We start from the raw sequence: 26866 nt of genomic DNA on the forward strand, positions 1-26866 counted from the left end.
TCCATCCCATCTATTCCTAATCTGTCCTTGCAATGCCCCTGTCTTATCTAATGCCACCTGATACCTGGCCATCTAGTGACAGAAGAGAGAAGTGCAGCAATTCCAGAATTTGGGTGAAATCAATTGATCGCCTATCAATCGGCCAAGGCAACTATACCTGGCAGGTAAATTTACTAGCAACCTTTCCTAAACATCAGGGTGCTACAAGAGTATTTATGTAAGCAGTGCATTTTAAGTGGATAATTTACTGTACTTTGACAGTCAGGGTGAGCAATGCATCCCAGAAAGCAAGTGGTATCCGCACAAAAGCACTGGCAAGATCAAGGGTTAGTACTACCATTATAAAATGGGCAGCACTGACCCTGTGTCAAAGCATACTTCAATCCCTATCGGGGCTGTAAAAAGATTGGTGCATGTGTAAGGCATCTTACCAAAAACTCCTGTCACTATAATATCTGAGAATTTAAAGTGATATTAAACCCAAAACCAAAAATGTAATATATTGCAGCTTACCAATCATTAGATGTGGTGGCTGCATTCGTTTTCTCTTTTTTAGGCTTTTTCCCCTTGTTTTCACCAGGTGATATGGCCAGTAACACACCTACTGTATTAGAGTGCCCCCACTCTGGATAAAGGAGCACAAGGGGCACATTTGGACAGCAGCATTGTAAGGGGGGGTGGGGGTGGTAGATGGACTTGTAGATTTAAATACACTAAAAAATGGACGCTGAACTTCAACCAATACTTTATAAGCAGCTACAACAAACATTATTTTTCCTTTTTAGATAAAGATTTTATACAAATAAATAAAACTAATCATTGTAAGCAACCTTGACAGCAGTAAATAGTTTGTATCACCCCTGTAACTGGTATATCTGCAAGAGAGCTTGTTCTTTTGAAAAAACAGACTTACTAACCTGATGAAAATTAGGGAAAGGGAGCCTAAAAAAGAGAACAAGTGCAGCTATCACATCTAAGAATTGGTAAGCTGCAATATAATTCATTTTTGCATTTGGATTTAATACCGCTTTAACAGGTGTGATTGTCAGAGGGACAAAGCTCAGTGGAAACCTATATTTAGGAGAAATGGGGTGAAAAGCCAGTAAGCTCACAGATTTAGTACCACTTGTGCCTTATTATTTGGGGGTATGAAGACCTTTCTTTGATTAAAAACAGAAGATGAGAGCAGCAAAATAGACTTTGTTTGTGGCATGCTAGGTTCCATCATTTACTACTATTGGCATCTGCAACTTGCTCCCCCATTTGTTGAGTGTTAGGTGTTTGCTGGGTTTTAAATTCAGGTCACTGGGGTTGGTTTACTAAAACTTGGGAGTGCAAAATCTGGTATAGCTCTGCGTAGAAACCAATCAGCTTCCAGGTTTGGTTGTCAACATCCTGTCTGTTCCAAAAAAGAGCACAGAGTCAGATTGCTATCATGAGGGTGTGCTTCTATGTGATCTCTGTTATCCTGCTCTTTTTGCTGTCCTGTTCAGCTTACCCTGTCATTGCCAAGTTGCTACTCCCATGTTCTTGTATTGCTCTCCTACTACAGTATCTGTATCTGACTTTTGTTTCCTGTCTACCATCTGACTGATCCTTGTAAGATTTCTAAGCATGATCTCTCTGATCCCGTTCGTTACGGCCTTTGATTTCCTGGACACCTGCTTTAACCTTGGCTGTGTTGCTAACAACATCTTACTGCTCCTTACTTTAGATTTGATGCTCTGCTCTGGTCAAAAAGAACCTTAGGCTAGCCATACACTATAGATTTTCAAATGATTGTTTATGAAAGTTTGTTCAACAGAGTATTTCATGTGCCTATCATTGGGGTTGGTCTACTAAAGGCAAATCAACTGATCATTTTGCAAGGGAAGTTGCACTTTGCAAGGAAAATATCCTAGAGCTTGGTGAATGAGGTGAAGCTCTGCTGACTTCCAATATCCAATCATATGCAAGCATTTGCTTTTTTTGGGGGAAAATTCCCTTCCAAAGTACAACTTCCCTTCGAAAGTGAACAGGCTATTTGCCTTTACAAAATACACCCCATAGACACAGAGGGGTTGATTTACTGAAACTGGAGAGTGCAAGATTTGGTGCAGCTGTGCATGGTAGCCAATTGGCTTCTAATTTAAGTTTATTCAATTATGTTTTAACAATAAAACCTGGAAGCCAATTGGTTTCTATGCAGAGCTGAACCAGAGTTTGCACTCTCCAGTTTTAGTGAACCAACCCCAAAGAATTTTCATTCAACTTCAATGAATTTGTATAGAATTTCAATGTTTGATTTTGGATCCCTTACAATAGTATACAATTATAATACCAACAATTTTTCCTGACAGAGGACCATGTTAACTCTTAAGCCGCGTACACACGATCGGACTTTCCGACGGGGAATGTTGGATGTCAGGCTGTTGGCGGTAAATTCGACCGTGTTTATGCTCCATCGGACAATTGTCAGATTTTCCGCGGACAAATATTGGCTAGCAGGTTTTAAAATTTTCCACGGACAAATGTGTGTTGTCGGATTTTCTAAGCGTGTGTACACAAGTCCATTGGACAAAAATCCAAAGTACAAACATGCATTCGGAAGCAAGGATGAGCCAGAAGCGGTTGGTCTTGTAAACTAGCGTTGGTAAGGGAGAATAAACATTTGTGATGTGGCAAATTATGAAAAGTCCAAATGCAGCGCACGATTCTCTTCTTCTTTAATGGGATAATAATGAAGCTGCTTTGCTGGTGATACTAATGGAGTTATTGCAAACAAATTTTCAAAGGCTTTTTTTTTCAAGTGATATAAAGAATAACATTATGCTTTTTTTTTGGGGGGGGGGGGGGGGGGCAAAATACCACAACATAAGGTGTGTGTGAAAAGGGTGAAAATACTGCGCTATACCCAATAAAATATAAACAAAAAGCTGCTAACACACAGGCAAACCAAGTCAAAGTGGAAGTGAAACAATAAGTGTAGCTCTAAAAGTAATAACTACCTGTATGCATCCAAACCGTCTCAATCAGGTAGGCAGGATGGGTGCAATAGGAAACAGTGATAATATAGGGTAGTGAACCTCACAAAATATGTAAATAAGCTAATATGAAAATGGGAGAAATGTCCACAAATAAAATGTCCAAATAGTGTGAGGACTATCTCCTCAATCTTCAACCAAAATGGGAGATGCACCAAAGAGCAAGGTGAGCACGAATGAACATTCAGGTAGAAGAATGGGTACTGTTACTGGATCTGTTGGACGTACCTACCGTACAGCAGTGTGTCTATAAGGCTTTGGGATATTAGATCCCCAGTGGTGATGCCAAACTGGATGGTCTCCTGTAGGCCTCAAACTCAAATCTGAACAGTGTTGGGTGTAAGTTGAAAACGAAGGTTCCCAAAGATTGAACAGCCACCAAACAGGTCCAGCAATGAAGGTGGTCCAAAGGTGGTCATCAGAACTCTGGCATTGGGAAACAAAAAAAAAGGGGCTCCACGTGGTGTAGGTCAACCAAGGTAGGTTTACTGAAGATGAAATAGCGTATAAAAAGTGATCACAAAAGTACATACAATGGCAATGTGGGAAGCAGGAGGTGCTGACCCTACTTGAGCTAGTCCTCCCACTATTTGGACATTTTATTTGTGGACATTTCTCCCATTTTCGTATTAGCTTATTTACATATTTTTTGAGGTTTACTACTCTATATTATCACTGTTTCCTATTGCACCCATCCCGCCTACCTGATTGAGACGGCTTGGATGCATATAGGTAGTTATTACTTCTAGCGCTACACTTATTGTTTTCACTTCCAAAATACCACAACACCCACAACAAATCCCATAGTTTTTAAGATCAAAGATACAACTATGTTGGTGTCCCTTGTCAATTTTACATTGTATTTTTTTAAATGTAACCTAAGCCTACTCCTAAACTGTCATTTGAAGTAAAACACATAGCCAAGTATTATTCGCCACAATTTTTTTATTGTGCATTAAAAAAGAAAACAAATAAAATTAGACATGCTATCTGCCAATAGAACTTAACCAAAAAGTGCATTCTATGCATCCAAAAATATAGAAAATATACCAAATCAAATCATTATTCAACCAAAAAAATAATGTCAAAGCAATAACTCCAAGGCCAATAATAAACAACATGTGATCTCCTCCGATTCCGCAACATGTCTGGTTGACAAACAGCCATTCAGAAACTGAAAAGCTCTAAATGAAAAGCGCAAAATGAAAAGTGCAAATCAACACTCACCAAACTTCTACTAACACGAAATTAGCAGAAGGAGCCAAAAGGGTGGCGCTAAAGAGCTGAAAAACCATGTAGTACGTATAGTACATCACTATGTTCGTAATTGTTGTCCAACAATTGTGTGGCCGTGTGTATGCAAGACAAGTTTGGGCCAACGCCCTTCAGACAAAATTCCACGGTTTTGTTGGCCAACAATCCGATCATGTGTACGAGGCTTTAGAATTTTGTTCATTCAGATAAGAAACAACAAACATTTTCCATCCCGAGCCTTCAAATGTTCTTGTCCATGCAATTGCAACTGAACATCAATTTGTCCCCGTTAACTATACAGAAATCAAACTAACATTTTAAACATTTTCAAAAGAAAGTCTACGAGTGTTTTGGCACATCTTCTTGCCTATGGCCTATTTCCTAGCTCACATGTACAGAGGAACATCCTCCTTGTTAAAACATGATATTTCAGTGCAAGTCCATGGGGGACTCAGGCATCAGTACAGACATATAAAGGTCACTAGTAAAGGTGAAGCAATTATACAAAGATCACCAGCACTCAAAGAAATGTGTTTAGAGGCTTGACCCTTACATGTATTATCCACCAAGCTAAAGTGAGGCTACAGTTATAATAACCTCTGTCTTGTACACATTATATAGCTGTAGAGTGTCTGAACTTTTTACATTAACAGAGAGATCGTCTAGCCGATTCAGGGAATTCATTTACCATCTACATTTATCTATATTTTTTTTAGTTGCAATAATTACTCTTGCATGGACAATCATGCTACAGCAGCCTAGTTTACATTTGGCAACTCTAAAATGTGATGCTTCATTTTTCTAATATGGACAGGAATAAAAACTTTGCATAAGTTCCCACTAACATTGTCTAAGCTACATACTGCAAGAATATACACAAACACATACAATCAACACATAAAAAAGAAAAAACAAGGAGGGGGGTTGAGGGGGGAAACCCATATCACATATTTTTGCATTAAAGTGAAATCAAAGGCATATTATTTTTGTTTTGTTTTTACATATGTTTACATATTTTACTAACATGCTCTGTGTAGTGGTTTGCACAGAGCAGCCCAGACCCTTCTCTTCTCAGTCCCCTGCCAGCACTCCTGGTCCTTCCCTCCTGCCAAGTGCCCCCAGAGCAAATAGCTTGCTATGGGGGCACCCAAGCAGTAGCCCTTTCCGAGCTGCTGCTCTGTGTGGCCATTTACACACAGAGCCGTGGCTCGGTCCTGCCCCCTCTCTTTCCTCATTGGCTCACTGGCTGTGATTGACAGCAGCAGGAGACAATTGTTCCTGCTGCTGTCTCAGTCAATGAGGAGTGGGAGCTGAGGTTACCATGCACATCATTGGATCGTGATGGGGCTTAGGTAAGTATTAGGAGTGGCTGAGGGGGGGGGGGGGCTGCTGTACGCAGAAGGCTTTTTACCTTCATGTGTAAAAAACCTTGAGCTTTTACAACCATTTTAAGGTACTGTTCGAGGGGTAAAGCAGGAAATTGAACTGCTAGGTGTAAATTTCTTTGCAAAACAAAACCAGAGAATTTCCAGCTCAACTTGCCAGCCAATCTGCTACTAAACATATTATCCTGTCTAACAGTTTGCATTAAAGATAGGGGTTTAGTTAGCACACATTTGCAAGTACATGCGTCAGCTGCAGAGCCGCTCCAAGGAACCCCAATGTTTCCGCAGTCCTAACTCTTGTAAATGTATGAGATCCTCTACAATGGAAGCACATGCATTCTAATGGATAGATAGAGGGCAGGTGGGCCTGGAGGTAGCCCAGCCCCCCTTAAAAGCACAGGGGTGCACTGGACACCCAGCACATAGCACAATGGCAGCAAAGGTGTCCAGTGTGTCCCCTCACCAATATTGCATGAGTAACAAACAACTGGCCACTGCCCCAACCTATAACTGGCCTTCACAACAAGGAGCATATGATCCTCCTCTTCTCGGGTCCCCCGCCAGCACTCGACCCCTCCCTCCTGCCAAGTGCCCCCAGAGCAAACACCTTGCTATGGGGGCACCCAAGCAGTCATCCTTTCTGAACTGCTGCTCTGTGTGTCCATTGACACACAGAGCCATGGCTTGGCCCTGCCCCCTCTTTCCTCATTGGCTCACTAGCTGTGATTGACAGCAGCGGGAGCCAATGGCTGAGACAGCAGCGGGAACCAATGAGGAGGGGACCTCGAGGTTACCGTGCACATCATTGAATTGCGATGGGGCTCAGGTAAGTATTAGTAGTGGCTGGGGGGGGGGGGGGGGGCTGCTGCACACAGAAGGATTTTTACCTTCATGTGTAAAAAATCTTGAGCCTTTACAACCACTTAAAGGTACTTTTCAAGAGTGAGATGCGTGCAGACTTCAGGAGTACACTACATACAGAGGGCAGGGGTCAGGAGTGAGATACCTGCAGAGGTTAGGAGTACGCTACAGAGTGCAGGGGTGCCTTATGTACAGGGTGAAGAGTGCAGGAGTACACTATGTACAGAGTGCAGAGTTCAGGGGTGCACTGTTTACAGAGTACAAAGTTTAGGGATGTGCTATGCACAGTGCGCAACCCCAGCTTCAACCCCCCACCCCCAGCGCTTCTTCACAGCCCTACTCTCTCCTACGTGGCTCGTCTCTAATTCCTCCCTGTGTAGGCAGCTCTGCCTCACCTTGCAGGGAGATCATTCTCTCTCTCTCTGAAGATCATTCCGGGTGCAATGGTTCGAGGGCCACATGACAGGACCCTTTGGGCCTTGTGTTTGACATATGTGCTTTAAGCATTGTGCGAGGATTTTCTCTGTCTGTAAATACAGGCTACATCAGTACATCTAAAATACATCGTACTGTCAATAAAAATAAATGTACAATGTAAAAAAAGAACATCAGTCTGCAGTATACCACATAGTTCTAAGAAGGTATAGCAAATCCTCCATGAAGTTACTGGAATTGGGATAATGCTGTCTGACTTGGAGCTTGAAGAAGGTAAGTATCATGTTCCGCACAATGCTTGCGTTTTTTAATCATATAATAGGTCTCATTCCCTAGTGTATGTGGAATGAAGAGGGGAACAGGAGAAAATTCAGGGGACATGGGTCCCAATATTAAGTGAAAAATGTTTTAGCTACAAAACCATAAAACATGGCATGTAGAGGCAGGGCAGGAAGAAAGAAAAAAAAAAAAAGGCAACTGGGATGGAAGTACAAAAATAAGGGGGGATCATCAGATATGAATTTTTTTATATAGTAATAGCAAGCATTAGATCCCAGCCAGTTGGTTTAGGTAATTCACCCAGTGTTGGTGATTCCAGGTATTGGGTCTAGGTACTGTGAAATGCAAGTATAAGCCGTCCATGGCAGCCAGGACTTGTGAGTGCATTTTAACAGTTTTATTATCTCAGTAAAAGTACTACACAGTGTTTCTGTGTTTTGGAACACTTTTTTTTTCTTTTATCATTACTTTATTTTCTCTTTTTCAGACAGACTTGGCCATTGTGGAAAGACAAACACAACATTCTATATCAGAGAAATCAATTATTCAACATAAGGCAGCCCAATTAGAGTTGAAACTAGAAGGTGCCATCCAAGAAAGGAAGAGGTTAGAAGATATGCATGAATTTCAATCGCAGCAGCAAGATACAAATTTTGAAAGGGTAAAGGTAAATATTTGGGGTCTTGTTAGCTATGTGATTGAGATCAGCTTTAAATAAATCTGTAATAATGGGACATAAAGGATTCCATGGCTATTGCTCGTGAAAATGCTAGCTGTCTGGTTTTCATGGTGATTGTTTTGCTTTAATAGTTCCAGTCAATGACATCTTCGGGTATGCAGATATGGGCTGTTCTGTAACTTCTGAACAGCATACTTGTTGTCAGTCAGTTGACCAGAACGTTTTGGCGCTTGTGGGTCAGCAATAACAGCCCCACATATAGTGTGTACTGTATATATATATATTGTGGTGCTTTGTCATTTTATTCTTATTTGTACTCTAGTGCACATATGCAATAAAAATAAATATATAGACGTGATCGCCGAGTTTATTGCAGTACCCTGTATTGGCACAAATATAGCAAATGCCATTTTTGGTGCACTGAAGGTCACCAAATCCTAATGGAATGTCTTAGCGCAATGCACGTCAACACAAACACAATAACACTCACATATTATGGCTTGAATGAGCAATACGTGTTAAAAATGAGTTATGATAAATTTACAATTTGCTGGCATCGTTTCTTTTGATTAGTCAGTTTTCATTCTTCGCTTTCTATATCCTATTAGCGGTGTGTGGGAGGAGATCTTTTTTTGTGCTGTAAGACCAAAGGCACTGAATTCAAGCAAAGTTGTTTATATATATTTTTGTATTACTGTTCAATACAAAATGTATGGGAGCAAATCGCACTGCAAAAAATCGCATGCTATTTGAACAGGAAGGTGGTGCGATTCCTGACCGAATTGCATGCAATTTCTCCCACCGCTCCTGTGTGTGTGTCTGTGTATAGAAAGGGATTAAAGCACCATCTAGTGGGCAGTTCCAAAAATGTTAGAACTCACAGTACATAGAGCCTGCATGCACAGGCCACTGTAGGTGTTCACATGGCTGGAGGAGAGGTGGTCCACCCCCCAAACTGACATCACTTCTGCCCTATATCCACTGGATTCCGGAAGTTTTCCTCCAGTCATGTGAGCACCTCCAGCAGCCCTGATCTGCTACCATTGGTGGCCTGGGACACCTACAGTATGTAGATTACATGTGGCCAGATGTATTGTGAGTTCTAACATTTTTTAAACTGCCCACTAAATGGGGCTTTTCCCTTTTTATACACACACGAGCAGTGAGGAAAATCGCATGCGATTTGGAAAAGAATTGCACTGCATTCCTGTTCAAATTGCATGCGACTCTTTGCAGTGCGATTTGCGCCAAATTTTTTTGTATTGAAGCAAATCGCAAAGTATCGGTATTTGGTATCAGCGAGTACTTGAGTGAAAGTATCGGTACTCGTCTTCACCAATAAAAATCTGGTATCAGTGTAACCCTAATGACAATCATACTGAGGAGTGTGGTCACCCTAGGACAGGGAATGTGTTCCTACTACAATGCTACAACCACATAACACCTCCCTCTCTTCTCTATAATAAAGGGAGATGTTTTGCAGTCCACAGAGATAGCAGGGTACAGTGTTAACTGATTGCAGTTCTGAGGCAGAGAGCAAAATTTCTAGCAGGATTAACAGCTATGTTTTTTGTTTGCACTTATCGAACAGATATAATAAAAGCCTTTCAATAATATATTTAACAGACCAAAAGGGAGGAAATTGGAGAATTTTATTTTTAGAACTTACATACACACTTTACACTTTAAATATAAATGAAATTGTCAAAACAAAATATTACTTGATATGCAGGGCACTAGCAACTATCCATATAACAATTAAAACATTGACACCTGCTGGTTGTAAGAAAACTGTGCACTCTAAAATATTTGTAACATTTTATTTTTTATTATGCATGTTCAATTCATTGTTATAGCCTTATGAATTAAAAGCAGGTATCAGTTTGTATTTTTAATAGTAAAAATCATGATATAAAGGAATATTTAGTTTAATACATGTACATTTATTTTTCATGTAGAAGGACCTTCTAGAGACTATATCCTTAAAAGAGGAGAAAATAGCAGAACTAAAAGGTAAGATTAAAAAAAAAAAAAAAAATATATATATATATATATATATATATATATATATATATATATATATATATATATATATATATATATATATTATAATATACATTTTTTTTTATTTCACGTGTACTTAAGAGGTTTATTTAATTAAAAAGGTACATATTTTAATGTGGCAATGTCAACAGTCGAAAGAAACCAAATTAAGTGTCAATTTGCTTAAGCCAAATCAGTTAAAAATTAACTCTAACTATTGCTTTTAGTTTCTGAATTTGCTGTTTATAAATAAATTGTTAATAAATAAGTTAGTGGGGTTGATTTCCTAAAACTGGAGAGTGCAAAATCTGGTACAGCTGTGCATGGTAGCCAATCAACTTCAAACTTCAGCTTGTTCAATTAAGATTTGACCACAAAAGCTGGAAGCTGATTGGTTTCTCTGCAGAGCTGCACCAGATTTTGCACTCTGCAGTTTTAGTAAATCTACCCCAGTGTATTATACTGAAAAAAAACGTTTCCAAAGGTCATAAATACCTACCTTTTATTTTGCTTTGGGGATTCTTTTCTAAGCTACACACAGAAACCCATAGCAACATAACCTATTACTTAAAAATCCTTAGGAAAATAAATAAATACATGAATAAGAAGTAACTGAAATCTGCATTGAGTATGAATATGATATTCACCTGTGTACTGTATTTTTTTTAATTATAAATATATAGCAAAGTCCCGGGGCCCCTGAAGCCCAATAGTGACCTCCAGAGTTGAGGACAGCTGACATCCTTCAGTGTAGAGTGGGTTACAAGGCACGGTGGGTGTAATGCAAGATGAAATGGTGGGCGCCAGACACTTTTTTGAATGCAAAGAGATTTATTGTCTCTTAAACAGAACTGTACAGAGAGAGCTGAGATAGAGAGGACTAAAGATGGGCCAATATTGCTGTGTACATGAAACAGAGAACAGGGTTCCCCCTTATGGGATTTTAAAGGCCCTAGTGGTGATATAACACCTACAAGCAAAAATGTGTATTATATATAAAAATATAAATTTATTATACTATAAAGGATTTAAAAAAATACATAACATACAAATACTTGCTGCGAAAAGCGTGGCTAATACAATAACATGACAACATGACATAATGACTAGTTGTTGTAAGGGTCCCGGGAGACAGCGCAATATAGAATGCAGGCTTCACACCCAACGCGTTTCAGAAATTACTTCCTTCTTCAGGGATGTATCAAAAGATGCAGGCATTCATACTATAAATGCAAATAGATAAAGTTTAAACAAATACAGCGTATCAAGGCATAAACATAATAGCATTTGTCTATTTATGGAAACCAAGTCCAAGGACAGACTTACATGTTGATGGTAAAACATGTATTGTATTGTAACATGTCATGTATTTTTCTAAAATCCTTTACAGTATAATAAATTTCTATTTTAATATATAATGCACATTTTTGCTTGTAGGTGTTATATCACCACTAGGGCCTTTAAAATCCCATAAGGGGGAACCCTGTTCTCTGTTTCTTAAAAAGAACTGTGGGGGAGAGGATTAGGGCCAGGACACCCTTAGGAGGTAGATGCAATGTTAATTGTCAGACTCCGAGACTTCTATAGGTAGACAGCTATACAGGTCAAGGCCTCCAGCCGGACACCACTTCTGTATAGGTAGGACCACTGCATCCTATGACAACAATCTTGTAGCTGTTACTAACGGTAAAGGTTTTCAACTATCTGCAGCACGAACAGTTCTCTTTACCCCACACTCACTGTGGGTCTTCACTCAATGAGCTCTCAGTCTCTCTCACTAGATTTCAGATCTACTAGCCACTGGATCCCCTAAGCTCTTTCACTGTAGCACTCAGTATCTTCCTCAAGCGTCACCCCCGCTTCCCTGCTGGGTCCACCCACAAATACTCCTCAAGCTTCACTCCTGCTGACACGTTAGGTCCCTGACACTCCACAAGCGTCACCTCTGATGTCCCACTGGGTCCCTGACTTGGAACTTGCTGAGGCTTTCCCACTTCTTCACCATCCCCGGCTGGCGAGAGGTCTGCTCTGGTACTGGCATCAGCTCACTCACTGTGGTCTCTGGTAACATGATGGTCCCTTTGTGGTCCCTTGGTGGTCCACCTCTGACCACGACTGGTTCCCCAGCTGGCGGAACCGTTACTTCTGGTTGGACTACAAGCCCGCAGTCCCAACCCTGCACTTCTTCTGGATAGGCTCTCAGATAGCCAAGCAGCCAGATGTCCCCGGTATAGGCTTTAGGTTTCTGAACTAGTAGCCCGGGGCAATACGACACAAGTCCACCCAGACAGCTGTCCAGGTGGCACAGAACTCTGATCACCTGACTCCACCCAAATAAATAGGTTCATCCAGCAGGCCAAGGGACCAAAGAAAATCCTTGCACATTGGCTGAGACACCCCATTCATTCCTAATCTGTCCTTGCAATGCCCTTGTCTTATCTAATGTCACCAGATACCCGGCCATCTAGTGACAGAAGAGAGAAGTGTAGCAATTCCAGAATTGGGGTGAAATCAATTGACCTCCTAACAATTGGCCAAGGCAATTGCATCGCACCTGAATTGCCGGCGGTTCACACTGACATCAGCTGTGGGTGTCAATGTAAAGTTAGTGACACCCCCAGATCAGTTCGCAGATCGCAGTGCAAACTGTAAAATGGTGCAGGAATCGGATCGCATAGGTGTGAACACCCATGCAATCCAATTCCAGTGCGGTCCAAAAAAAGGGTCCTGCACCATTTCGGTGCGAATGCGATGCGATTTCAGCAATTCAGGCTGAATTTGCATCGCACAGACATCACATGTGATCTGCACAGCAATGCAATGCGAATGACATGCAATGTCTGTGATTGCAGAAGGGTGAACCCAGCCTTAGACTCAGGTGACAGTTCTGATTGACTGATAATGCAGTTATATGGAGTTCTCCATACCTGAGATTACTGGACATTTCCTTTGGCTGCCAGTGCTAAACAGAGTATATGGTATTAAAAGGAAAGGTAAGTACAAGCTGCTGAGAATGAGAGGAATACAACAGATCTATTGTTTTGCTCTGAATGCGCAACATACATATTAGCATTCTTATCCATCCAAGTACCATAAATAGATTGGAAGCCAGAATAACTACATTCCTGCTATATGAGTAATTTGCATATTTATATCCAAAATAATTGCGTGCATTGGGAGAGTACAAAATGACTAAACAATCAATCATCTGTATTAAAGATATAAGGAAATAAAATAATAGCCACAATGATTTTATATTTATGAACCCTTAATAAAGATGTGATATGAAGAATTTCTTACAATCTTGATGCGCTGAATTCTGTTGAATGTATTGGGGAGGACGTGACCATTTTACACACATGGGGCAGTGGGCCTTGACATCAGATATTACTGAGTAACCTGTCTTACATTTTATTTTATTTTTGCTTCAGTCATGTTTATCCACATAAGGACCGAGCCTCTTTCTGAGATTTGGTGATTACAAGTTAAAATCATTTTTTTTTTTTGCTAGAAAATTACTTAGAACCCCCCAAACATTATATTTTGTTTTTCTAACACCCTAGAGAATAAAATGGCGGTCATTGCAATATTTTCTGTCACACCGTATTGCGCAGCGGTCTTACAATCGCACTTTTTTGGGAAAAAATACACTTTTTTGCATTAAAAAAAGACAACAGTAAAGTTAGCCCAATTTTTTTTATATTGTGAAAGAAAATGTTACGCCGAGTAAATTGATACCTAAGATGTCACACTTCAAAATTGCGCCCGCTCGTGAAATGACGACAAACTTTTACCCTTAAAAATCTCCATAGGCGACGTTTAAAAAATTCTACAGGTTGCATGTATTGAGTTACAGAGGAGGTCTAGGGCTAGAATTATTGCTCTCGCCCTACTGATCGTAGTGATACCTCACATGTGTGGTTTGAACACCGTTTTCATATGTAGGCGCTACTTACGTATGCATTCGATTCTGCACGCGAGCTCGGCGGGACGAGGCGCGTTAAAAATGTATTTTTTTTTCCTCATTTTATTTTACTTTTTATTTTTTACTTTTGCACTGTTCTTTAAAAAAAAAAATAGATGTAATGTAATAGAAAAAAAGCATGAGAGGCAGTGTTAATTTTGGCAGCAAATTTCGATTTAGTTTCAGTCTTAGGACTAAAATGGCATTTTAGTTTTAGTTCCATTTTAGTCTTCTGCAATTTTTTTAGTTTTAGTCGTATTTAGTCGACTATATCTCCAGTACATTTTAGTCGACTAAAATGTCCTACCTTTTAGTCAACTAAAATCTCCAGTACATTTTAGTCGACTAAAACTCATTTTAGTCGTCTAAAATCGAATGGGTGTAATTAAATTGTAATGCATTAGTTAACATTTCTCAAAAAAATTCCAAACTCATTATATACTGCTGGAGTGAAAATTCTCATATGTTATTATTTAAGGTATTGAGGTATGACCATGTACTAAAGGCCAGTGTTAATTTTGAAGTCAAATTTCAATTTAGTTTTAGTCTTAGTCTTTTGACTAAAATGCCATTTTAGTTTTAGTCGTACTTTAGTCATCTCAATTGTTTTAGTCGTATTTTAGTTGACTAAAATAGTATTCATTTAGTCGACTAAAATGTTTTAGTCATTTTAGTCGACGAAATTAACACTGATGACAGGACCTCCTAAATATGAGATCTGGGGTCAAAAAGTCCTCAGATCTCATATTTACACTAAAATGCAATAAAAAATAAAAATAAAAAAAAGTTGTCGTTTGAAAAAAAAAATATCCCTTTAAGAGCTATGGGCGGAAGTGACGTTTTGACATCGCTTCCTCCCTGCAATGATATGGAGACGGGTGGGGGCCATCTTTCCCCTCACTCATCTCCATACCTAACAGCGAGAAGGATCCGATCGCCTCTGCCGCTGCCAGCAGCTCCGGTAAGCGGCGGAAGGCACCGGAGAGCGGCAGTGGGGGGCCCTCTCCCGCCACCAATAAAAGTGATCTTGCAGCCAACCTGCCGCTAAGACTACTTTTATCTGAAACCGGACCACTCACTGAAGAAGAAGATACCGGGTTTATGGCAGCTAGCTGCTGCCATAACAACGATAACCCTCTTTAAAGTGTCGATGTATATTGTCATGAGCTGGTCCAGAAGTGGTTATATACTGTAAAGTTTAAAGCATAACTCCACTTTTGTTGAGAAAAAAACATTCCCCTCTGGGTGATCTATGTACATTGCAAGGATTATAACAAACTTTGTTGCAGATTCCTAGCTTTTGTTATTCTGAAGAAATTCCTGTGTGCTTGTCTGTGCCCATGTGGGAAAGTGAGTCTAATGAGAGTGGTTTCATAATTATCAATCAGCTGTGCACCTGCAAAGCTCTAATGAGGAAATCTGCTAGGCCTGCATCCCCTTAGACGTGTTCCTATTGGGAGTATATCGCCAAAAATAAAAAATTTTGTTGCAGGGGATGCCTGAAATCTGACTTGTATCTTAGTGTAGACTTCTGGGAAAATCAGTGAGCCAATTACACAAGCAGGAAATGATATTTCTGGGGGGCGTTCTGTACATATTCTGTGTACAGAACACCTCCAAGTAGCCATATTGCACTGCATTTTCAGAAAATTACAGCGGCTGCAGATTGAAAAGGAAATGTAATTTTTTTATAACATTCAATTACAATATGACTTGTGTCGTTGCTATTTCTTTTCCCCACAAAAGTGGAGTTACCCTTTAAAACCGAAGGGTACACAAAGTAAAAACTGATTATTGTCTAATATCTATGTAAGCTTTCATTTCTCAAAACATCTAAGTATCGTTTTCCATGTACAGTTGTCACATGACCCAAAATCTTTCCCAGCCTGTCTGTAGGAAAACATAAGCAGGATGAGCTTCTAGTCCTCTGCTGCTGGTCAGATATAAAAAAAACAAACAAAAAAACAGCCTTAGGAATATAGAGTAAACATAAATAAATAATATCAATAAACTGTTCTAAATTGGTATACCAATATACAGTATCTCACAAAAGTGAGTACACCCCTCACATTTTTATAAATATTTTATTATATCTTTTCATGTGACAACACTGAAGAAATGACACTTTGCTACAATGTAAAGTAGTGAGTGTACAGCTTGTATGAGGCCCCTTTCACATGTGCGGATCCGTATTTAGCCATCCGCTTGCTCAGCAGGTATCGCTCCATTGATCCCCGCTGAGCCAGCGGATGACAAGTCCGTCTCTGCACACCGTGCAGGGATGGACCTGTCAGATCTCCGTTCTCCTCTATGGGGGGATTGGATGATTACAGACCGGCTGTCCGTTTTCATCCAGTCCGATGGAAAATAGGGTTTCCATCCATCTGGATTTATCGGATCGGGGCTGATCGGATGTCAGCGGACATGTCACCGCTGACATCCGTCGCTCCACAGAGATGTATGGAGCGGCCGTTCAGATCTGCTGAAAAAACTGACAGGCAGATCTGAACGGTGCGCACATGTGAAAGAGCTCCTTCAGTGTAAATCTGCTGTCCCCTCAAAATAACTCAACACACAGCCATTAATGTCTAAACCGCTGGCAACAAAAGTGAGTACACCCCTAAGTGAAAATGTCCAAATTGGGCCCATAGTGTCAATATTTTGTGTGGCCACCATTATTTTCCAGGACTACTTTAACCCTCTTGGGCATGGAGTTCACCAGAGCTTCACAGGTTGCCACTGGAGTCCTCTTCCACTCCTCCATAACGACATCACAGAGCTGGTGGATGTTAGAGACCTTGCACTCCTCCACCTTCCGTTTCAGGATGCCCCACAGATGCTCAATAGAGTTTAGGTCTGGAGACATGCTTGGCCAGTCCATCACCTTTACCCTTAGCTTCTTTAACAAGGCAGTGGTCGTCTTGAAAGTGTGTTTGGGGTCGTTATCATGTTGCTCTGCTTCAGTATGTCACAGTACATGTTGGTATTCATGGTTACCTCAATGAACTGTAGCTCCCCAGTGCCAGCAGCGCTCATGCAGCCCCAGACCATGATACTCCCACCACTATGCTTGACTGTAGGTAAGACACACTTGTCTTTGTACTCCTCACCTGGTTTTCACCACACATGCTTGACACCATCTGAACCAAATAGGTTTATCTTGGTCTCCTCAGACCACAGGACATGGTTCCAGTAATCGGGCCCGGACTGGGTCAAAAATAGGCAGAGGCAAATTAGACAATTTTCCAGCAACCGCCCGTTCGTGAGGGCGGTTGGTGATGGGATAATCATGGAGTTGGTCCTCCGCATTGTAATGTAATGGGGCACTGTGATATAAAGGGGACTGCACTGTAAAGGAAACTGTAATGATTACAGTCCCCCTTTACAGTGCAGTTCCCTTTTCATCACAGTGCCCCTACCAATCAGAGCCTCCCATTACAGTGCCCCTTGCAGTCATGCCCCCCTCCTTTCTCTCTGTAATCACAGTGGCCCCTTTTACTCTCTGCAAAGGTGGTACAGTCCCACCTTTGGCAGGGCAGAGGCAGGATTCAGCCGGTGTGTCCTCTACTGGCTCTACCACCCTTCCAACAATGTCATCCTAACAGCAGAGTAGTCTTTATCCTTTTTTTATTTTTCACTTGTATTTTTCTCTTAACCTAAAGATGGCTGCGGTGCGGGCCTTAATTGCCGGGAGGGTGTCCCTGGACGTCCTCCTACGAGACTCGGCCGATCACAGATCTGAGTAAGGGGTCGATCCTGGCCCCTTACCACGTGATCAGCTGTCAGCCAATGACGTCTGATCATGTGATGTAAACAGAAGCTCGGTAATCATTATTTTTTTCCTCACGCTGTCAGCGTGATGGGGAAAAAAACGATCACCGGCTTCTGTCAGAGGGACATCAGTCCCTCACTCAGAAAGCCGCGGCTGTGCCCACCAATTTCACTTATCAGTGCCCACTGTGCCACCTACCAGTGCCACCTACCAGTACCCACAGTGCTACCCCCCCAGTGCCCACAGTACCACCTACCAGTGCCCACAGTGCCACCCATCAGTGCCCACCAGTGCTGCCAATCAATGGCCATCATTGTCTAATAATCAGTGCCACAGATCAATGCTGCCTACCAATGTCACCTACCAGTGCCCATCAGTGCCACCTATCAGTGCCACCTATCAGTGTCCTTCAGTGCCACCTATCAGGGCCCTTCAGTGCCACCCATCAGTGCCAACCATCAGTGCCACCCATCAGTGCCGCCTCATCAGTGCTTACCAGTGCTACCTATCAGTGCCCATTAGTGCTGCCTTATCAGTGCCCATCAGTGCTGCCCATCAGTGCCCGTCAGTGCCACCTATCAGTGCCCATCAGCGCAGCCTCATCAGCGCACATCGGTGAAGGAGAAAAATTACCTGTTTTCAAAATTTTATACCAAACTATGAGTTTTGTTTTGTTTTTTTCAAAATTTCGGTCTCTTTTTGTTTTATTTAGCAAAAAATAAAAAACCCAGCAGCAATTAAATACCACCAAAAGAAAGCTCTATCTGTGTGAAAAAATGTATAAAAATTTCATTTGGGCAAACTGTAGCATGACCGCGCAATTGTCATTCAAAGAGTGACAGCGCTGAAAGATGAAAATTGGTCTGGGCAGGAAGGGGGTTTAAGTGCCCAGTAAGTAAATGTTTAATTTCCTCTCCTTTGTCTCTCTTTTTCTTGTTTCTTTTTTCTCTCTTTCTCGTCTTTTCTATTTATATATCCCCCTTTTTTTCTATACGTTCTTCTTCCCTCCTTCCCCCTCCCTTATCTCCTTTTTGCCGCCATTCATCTTTATCTATTTATACTTTCCTGTGTCCTCCATTACTCCTTGGTCTGCCTTTTCTTGTTTACCTGTTTTCCTTCCGTGTCTCCTTTTCTTGTATGCACTTCTGATCTGATAGCTTCACTTTTCTCTGTGTACTTAAACTCCTCCTTCACTCCCCTTAGTTTTTTGAATGTATGTAATCTGCCTAGGTGGGGGGGCCTCCTGACGTCATACGTTTCCATGACATCAGTGGCCCCAGCCCTGGCAGCGTCCCTGTTGCCTAGCTATCGCCGGCTGTGGCTCCATGACACGATAACCAGCAGACTTGCCGCCGGCACGGTCACACTGTATGCGGCGGGTGCGCCTGCGCCTGCTATCCCTGCCTCTTAAAGGTGATGTATAGGTATGCCCATTTGCTCACCGCTGCCATTGTGCCGACGTATCTCAGCGTGCAGCGATCGGCAAGTGGTTAATATCGTTTTAAGTCAGTCTATCTATCTATCTATCTATCTATCTATCTATCTATCTATCTATCTATCTATCTATCACCACTACTGTGACATGACAGTGTGGCTCCTGAAGCTCTTTACCCCTGGGACCCTATTACTACAGTCTATTCACATGAATGTTATGACTGTGAGCTGTGGGCTGTAGAAGGAGCAGACAAGAAACTGGTGGGGTCAGTATTTTCTTGACCTCCTCTGGAACAAAAAGCAGGCTTATATCAACATCTGTAGGTTAAAAAAAGATGTTGATAAAAAAATTAGAAAAAATATTTACAGTGTGGAAAATCAAAGTTAAATTCTTCCAGCTTGTTCAACAAGTGGTGATTTTGTGAGATAGGACCATAATTTTATTGAATTAGGTAAGAAAATAATACGCATATTACAAAATATAAGGACATTGTAGAGGAAGACACCAAAAACAGATGAGTGAGTTAATCTGCTCATGTTCATATTTAACCCAGAGCCAGCTAAATCGTTTGAGTCCAATTAACATTTTCGGGTGTGTAAATACAAGTTCTCTCCACTGCATACAGTGGTTCTACCTGATGGCTAGCATTTCCTATAGTCACATATGAGGTGGTGGGATGAACCAAAGTGTGTGGCAGGGGAGCGAATAATCTTGCACCTGAAAGTGAGAAATACCTGCCAAGGAGCAGCAAGGCTGTGGCATTTAAACACACAGGCCACTGGAAAGGTGACTATATAGCTTCTTCTTATTTTGGATGTACTTTTTCCACTTTCGATCCTATAGTGAAAGGGCCATTTAATGTGTAGTTACCCTTCATACCATTTCCACCTGTAATATATTTTCTACGCATTTCTCATTTTCTCAAACACATTTAAAATGATTGTAAACCCTTACAGACCACTTTTTACTACAGGTAAGCCTATAACAAGGCTTACCTGTAGCTACCCCGGATATCCGCATGTGCTGATGTCATTGGCACACGTGCACTGAAGCAATGGCACGTTCGTGCCATTGCTTCAGCTAGTTTGCTGTTACCGGCGGCTCCCGCATGCATGCGCAGGAGTGACGTCATCACGGCTCCGGCGTATCACAGCGCCGGAGCCCATGGTACCTAGAAATAACTCCGGGAGTGATGTTGCCGGCTGGAGCAGTGTACGGGGACAGCTACGGGGGCTTCCATCTAAGATGAGTATTTCATAATGAGCTAGTATGCTGTGCATACTAGCTCATTATGCCTTTGTCTTGCAGGTTTTTTTTTTTTTTGTGGGTTTACAACCACTTTAAGCTTGAGCCATCACAAGGCATTTAAACGTTCTTATTTTTTAATCTTTTTCTTAAACTGACCCTGGATTATGCATAATCGACTTTGGGGTTGATTTAAAACTGGAAAGTGCAAAATCTGGTGCAGCTGTGCATGGTAGTCAATCAGCTTCTAATTTCAGATTGTTCAATTAAGCTAAAAAACAAAAACTGGAAGCTGATTGGTTTCTATGCAGTTTCACCAGATTTTGTACTCTCCAGTTTTATTAAACCAACCCCTATGAGTGTTGTCACATACAGTATTTCTGTTCATGATGAGCCTTCTAAAGATCAGTGCCTATAGCAGAACCAGTTTTTGAAAACCTCCAAAAGTACAGCAGGCCTTTAGCCACTCTGTTGGTCTAAACAAGCCATTCTCAACTAGAGTTCCAGGGAACTGTAGGATTCCTCCAGTGGTTGCTAGGGGTTCATTGAGCCAAGGCTGATTGACCCCCACTTGATGGTGCCTTCATAGTTCCAGGTCCAATGCCACTTGGCAGAGCTAGTGGCATAACACCAATGATCTTTTTAGCTGTTTGTGAGGGTGGCATTCTGACCACTATTGTAAGGGTTCCATTCTTCATGGTGACCCAAGATAAGGGATATTTTTCTAAGTTGATCCCAAATAATTGTTTTTTTTGTAAGGGTTGAGACCTTAAAATAATTTAAATGTTCCCTTTGAGGTAAAAAGACTAAGAAAACCAGGTTTAAACATATAATCATATAATAATACCATATGACATGTATTTAGTCAATTGTACAGTCAGCCATATATTTCCCATTAATCCAAAGCCGCCAACTATTCATTTTAGTTCATCTTGCCTGCATTGTCACTTTTGTGGCATATGGACATTGTCAGTAATTACAGAGGATAGCAAAGTGCTCATGTATCAAATTATTAAAAACATTAAAAATGCCATTAGCAGTCTATAATGGTCGTACAAGTCAAATACATCATAGCTATAGTTCCATTGTGAGAAGTAAATCAGCTAAGCAGCAAAGGTTGTTTTCATGATGGCCGCTTGTTTCTATTCTAGTAACTATATTTATGCTTGAGCGCAAATTATGTCTATTAAATTACTACGTCTGACCGACCCATCTCTATATTTACACAGCTGCTTTAGTTGTGCTTTTTAGCCCATAAATAGATTGAATCAGCATCATATCCAGAGGTTGCCTTTGGGAAATAGACGTATGAGTGCTGCCAGCATTGCTGCGAGGTTGAAGGGGTGAGGGGTCAGCCTGTCAGTGCTCAGACCATACTCCGCATACTGCTTATATAGAATGATGAATCCCATAGCAAGCAGCACCACAATGTGCAAAAACAGTTACTTTTTTCCAAGGGCAGCATATGGTTCCTCAAAAGGACACGTTCTTTTCAAGATGCTTTGCACTGTTATCAGAGGAACAGCCAAATGAACATTTACACTGTGGGACCACTGTTTGTAGGGTTCGGCGAACCCTATAAACAATACATGGGTAGAACGCTGTAACAGCACTCAGACAACTACACTAAGGTTACTAGATTTTCAAAATATAATCTTGGGACACTCCCACTTTTAACCACAAACTATACTCCCATTTGTAACCACACCCAAAAAAAAATCACCAAAAATCTGGCTGTGCAGTGTGAAGGAAAGCCAGCCTAGGAGATGATTGCCAAGCATGCACAGCTGTCTTCAGCAGCACCATGTTGGGGGAGGTGCCTGTGATTCTTACTAGTTTCATCACTAACATGGCTACCCACCAGTGCAAGATGGTGGAGGATTCATATGGTTGCCAAAGACCTGGAGCATCCTTGGACATTATGAGAAGAGAAATGAAGCAGCGCATAGTGAGCCACTGTGAATAGCTGGTGTGGAGAAATTGCACAGTGGAAGAGGCTTCAAGAAGTATTGTTAAATAAAACCTGGGCCTGCTCTGGATCAAGAAAAGAGTGCAAAAGTGTGCAGAGGTCAGCAATGTGTAACTCATAAAGAGCAGAGTTTATGAGTGCATAACACACAGAGTGCAGGGGTCAGGAGTAAGTAATGCATCGAGTAAAGGGGTCAGGAGTAAGTAAAGCACAGAGTGCAGGGGTCACAAGTAAGTAATGTAGAGAGTGCAGGGTTCAGGATTAAGCATAATTAACTCCTCCTCCAAAAACAATCCCCCCACACCCCTATGAAAATACAACCTCTAGAACAAATCAACCCCCCCTTCATAAATTCGACTTTACCCTTTCATTGCTTTGCATCTGCTGATGAGTCCTGATGCTGCAATGGTCTTATGACTTATAATGAAGTATGCTGAATTGAGTAATAAAATTACACTGCTCTGACCAAAAAACTATTAACATAAAATACAAAATGAACATAAATCATAATTGTGCTAACTATAGATATATGTGTAAATTGAACCCAACATCACCGCATACCAGTCCTTCATATATTCATCAGTGACTAAAACTGTGATACAATCCACCAATCGTGATCAAGTCCATAGAGACAGTTCAATTCAGTGAGATCAGATTGTATAATAGCAGACACCTCCACTAAGCCCCTTTTGGGCACACATTCCCCTATAGATTGACCCTCAATACAAAGGTCTTATAGCACCTTTAATCAAATCAATAGGACTCCATAAGCCCAGCTGGACTCTCCCAAGGCTCAAGCAATCCTCCCCAGAACTCTCACTCAGTAAATCCAGCAATCCTCTCAGCTCAGATAATAAAGTATGGATTACTGCTCAAAATGATACAAAAACTGACATAGTGCTCACTGAGGTACTTGTTTTTAGGAAAATAAAGAAAAAAACATGTGAATAGTGAGTAAAAAGTGAATAAAATCACCAATATCCCTTTAAAACCATTCCAATGCTGCTCAGGTGGATGGCTCTAACATTGGAAATGTACAGATTTTTAATGCTAACTTACCACCCACGTGCAATGTGACACGGTGACTGCTTGGGTCGGTGTTAGACATGTGCAGTTCGTTTCGTTCCAAATGAAAATTCGGACGAATTTTCGTTATTTGGAAATTTGGATGTATCCGAATTTCCGAATTAAAATAGTACCGAATTTAAATGAATCTGAAGTAACAAAATTCTAATTCGAACGAAATTCAAATAGTTTTCGAATAGTTTTCAAATGATTTTCAAATAGTTTTCAAATTCAAAAACCTTATGAAATTCGAATAGTTTTCCAATTTCCAAAGAGAATAAAATAAAGGAATAGAATAGAAAAAATATTTTTTTTTCTATTCTATTTTGATCTTTTTGGAAATTGGAAAACTATTTGAATTTGAAAACTATTCGAAATTGATTTGAAAACTTTTCGAATCAATTTGAAAACAAATAAACGAAATGAATCCCGAAAACTAATTAACGAATGAAACTTATTTAACTAAATGAATTTATGTAAATAACGAATCGAAACGAAACAAATTTTTTCGTGCTACACATGTCTAGTCTATTTACATTGGGGCAAATAATTCAATCAGATCATGCTACAACTGCGTGCCAAACACGCTATGGAAGTTGTAGAGAGTTAGTTCAATGTATCCCCGTTGGGATACAAAAAGAGAATCCCCCTGGTGATTGATAAACAGAAGTGCAGGAGATTGCAGTACCACCTCCTGAATGCATGTAAAATAGCTCTAACCTAGATCCTGTCACCCTTGCGAATCAATTCTTAGTGTATCTATGTTTTCCAAAAATTGGTCTGATGTGCTCACAATAAAACTGTTGTAAACTGTTTTATACTGTTTGCAGTCTCAACATTTATATTATATCACATTTGTTTTGTGAGCAGTCAACATAGTGAACAGATGTGTAAAATGAAACTTTTATGTTGCAAATTATACTTATGAGTGCCGCTCAGTACAAACAATGCAACAGACATTGGGAACAAATTTATGTGGTCAAATTATCCACTGTGTGTGACCTTTAGTCCAGTGTTTAACCTTTTTTCAGTCAAGCCTCCTTTTAAAAATTATGGACAATCTCAAGGCACCCCTTGAAAATTATGGACAGTCTTGAGGCACCCCATTCTAAAATGTAATAACTATTTTAATAGTGTTACATAATGCAGTAACATCCACAAGTCCAAGTAGGACACCCAGCATTAGAGGTGATTTATTCTTCCAAAGCAAACACACTTTTGTAAATGGGTAGTGACTAGTGTTCCAATGTTTCTCCATCATTCTGCTACCCCATGGCTGATGGAGAGAAGGAAAAGAGGGTCAAATAAGGATATGCAGACGACGGACATCCTCCTTATCAGCTGATCATGTCATTGATTGTTAGGACGGCAGCAGCTAGAAGATGTAATGGTGCACAATAAAAACCTGTGACTAAAGCATTGTGCTGTGTTTTCCCAGTCTAAAGCCTTGTACACACGATCGGATTTTCCGCAGACAAAACCTCTAACTTTTGTCTGAAGGCATGTGCCTGGATTTTGTCTTGCATACAAACGGCAAGGAATTGTCGGCTAACAAACACGAATGCAGTGATGTACTACGTGGTTTTTCAGTTCTTTAGCGCCACCCTTTGGGCTCCTTCTGCTAATTTCGTGTTAGTAGAAGTTTGGTGAGTGTTGATTCACACTTTTCATTTCGCCCTTTTCATTTAGCGCTTTTCAGTTTGCGCTTTTCATTACGTGCTTTTCAGTTCATTTCTGAATGGCCGTTTGTCAACCAGACATGTTGCGGAATCAGAGGGGATAATATGTTATTTATTATTGGCCTTGGAGTTATTGCTTTGACCCAAGTCCAATTCAGGAACAGGAGGAGTTCTTGGACCAAAAATTGGTTGCTTTATTAATCGTGACCAAATATGTCATATGCCTTTGCTGCGGGAGCTCCCGGAGAATAATCCAGATGCGTTCGGAATTATCTCAGGATGATGGACCCCTGCTTTCACCAACTCCTGGCATTGTTGACCCCCTATATTAAGAAGGAGGACACATGCGTGAGGCTTTTATTTTATTTTTTGGTTGAATAATAATGATTTGATTTGTTATATTTTCTATATTTTTTTGGATGCATAGAATGCACTTTTTGGTTGAGTTCTATTGGCAGATAGCATGTCTAATTTTATTTATTTTCTTTTTTTAATGCACAATAAAAAAAATACAATGTAAAATGGACAAGGGACACCAACGTAGTTGTATCTTTGATCTTAAAAACTATGAGATAATGGTGTACCAAAAAAAAAAAAAGCATAATAATATTATTCTTAATATCACTAGAAATAAAAGCCTTTAAAAATTTGTTTGCAATAACTCCATCAGTATCACCAGCAAAGCAGCTTCATTATTATCCCATTAAAGAAGAAGAGAATTGTGTGCTGCATTTGGAGATTTCATAATTTGCCACGTCATGAACCGAGCGTTTCTGGCTCGTCCTTGCTTCCGAGCATGCGTGTTTGTACTTTGGACTTTTGTCCGACGCACTTGTGTACACATGCTTGGAAAATCCGACAACAGACATTTGTCCGCGGAAAATTTTAAAGCCTGCTATCCAACATTTGTCCACGCAAAATCCGACAACAATTGTCCAATGGAGCGTACAAACGGTCAGATTTTCCGCCAACAGCCTGTCATCACACAATTCCCGTCAGAAAACCTGAGGCTTAAGTGCAACTAAAAGGAAGGCTTCAGCCACACGCCGGCGTGTATACAATTTTTGGGCAATTTTTAGGCATTTTGCCAAGGCACCCCTGAAGAAACTTCAAGGCACCCTGGTTGAAAAAGGCTGCTTTAGTGTGTAGAAGATTTTAAGGCCAATAAACAGTAGAAAAGTTCTCAGTAGAAATGTAATACTATAGGCTTAATTCAGGAAGCTGAAACACAAATGAGATTTGAAACTCAGTCACAAGGCTAAAATATAGATCCTTATCCTTGTGTTATAAGCTCTGTAAATTGCATTTCATTCTTTGGTTTCTAAAATAAAAATCATGTTCTCCTTTTTATTACTACAGATAAATATGAAAGCCTGAAATTACGTTTTGACAATCTTCACTCAGTAATGGAACAAGTTGAAAAAAATCAGTCAAGACTTCTGGAAAAATTTGCCACCCAGTCGTAAGTTTAAACTGACCTCCTAAAATAGCTCCTGGAGATGGTGAAGTTACAATCGAACAATAGAACTGCATTTGATACAAATGATTTTCACAGTTTAAAATTATAGTCATCAGTTATCTTTGAAAGTTCAATTTTTTTCCCTTACAGGACAACTGAACTTAAACTGTCCTTTAATTCCTTCCCACCCACCATCTTTATTTAACCACTTCAGCCCCGGAAGATTTGGCTGCTCAATTACCAGGCCATTTTTTGCGATACAGCACTGCGTCGCTGACAATTGCGCGGTCGTGCGACGCTGTACCCAAACAAAATTGAC

General features: G+C 40.6%; 1 protein-coding gene across 3 annotated transcripts in view; it reads left to right on the forward strand.

Moving 5' to 3' along the window:
• LOC141131533 (Golgi membrane protein 1-like) overlaps positions 1-26866 on the forward strand; it is a 56782-nt gene that overhangs the window by 18178 nt on the left and 11738 nt on the right. For 2 of the 3 annotated variants that reach the window (XM_073618906.1, XM_073618907.1), the window contains exons 3-5: positions 7725-7904; positions 9875-9929; positions 26448-26550. In XM_073618906.1, coding sequence (XP_073475007.1) covers positions 7725-7904; positions 9875-9929; positions 26448-26550 — 338 coding nt within the window. The remainder of the gene's footprint in view (positions 1-7724; positions 7905-9874; positions 9930-26447; positions 26551-26866) is intronic. The other variant, XM_073618908.1, reaches the window with a different exon arrangement.

The sequence above is a fragment of the Aquarana catesbeiana genome, linkage group LG03 (genome assembly GCF_042186555.1).
Source record: "Aquarana catesbeiana isolate 2022-GZ linkage group LG03, ASM4218655v1, whole genome shotgun sequence".
In the NCBI taxonomy this organism is placed as follows: domain Eukaryota; kingdom Metazoa; phylum Chordata; class Amphibia; order Anura; family Ranidae; genus Aquarana; species Aquarana catesbeiana.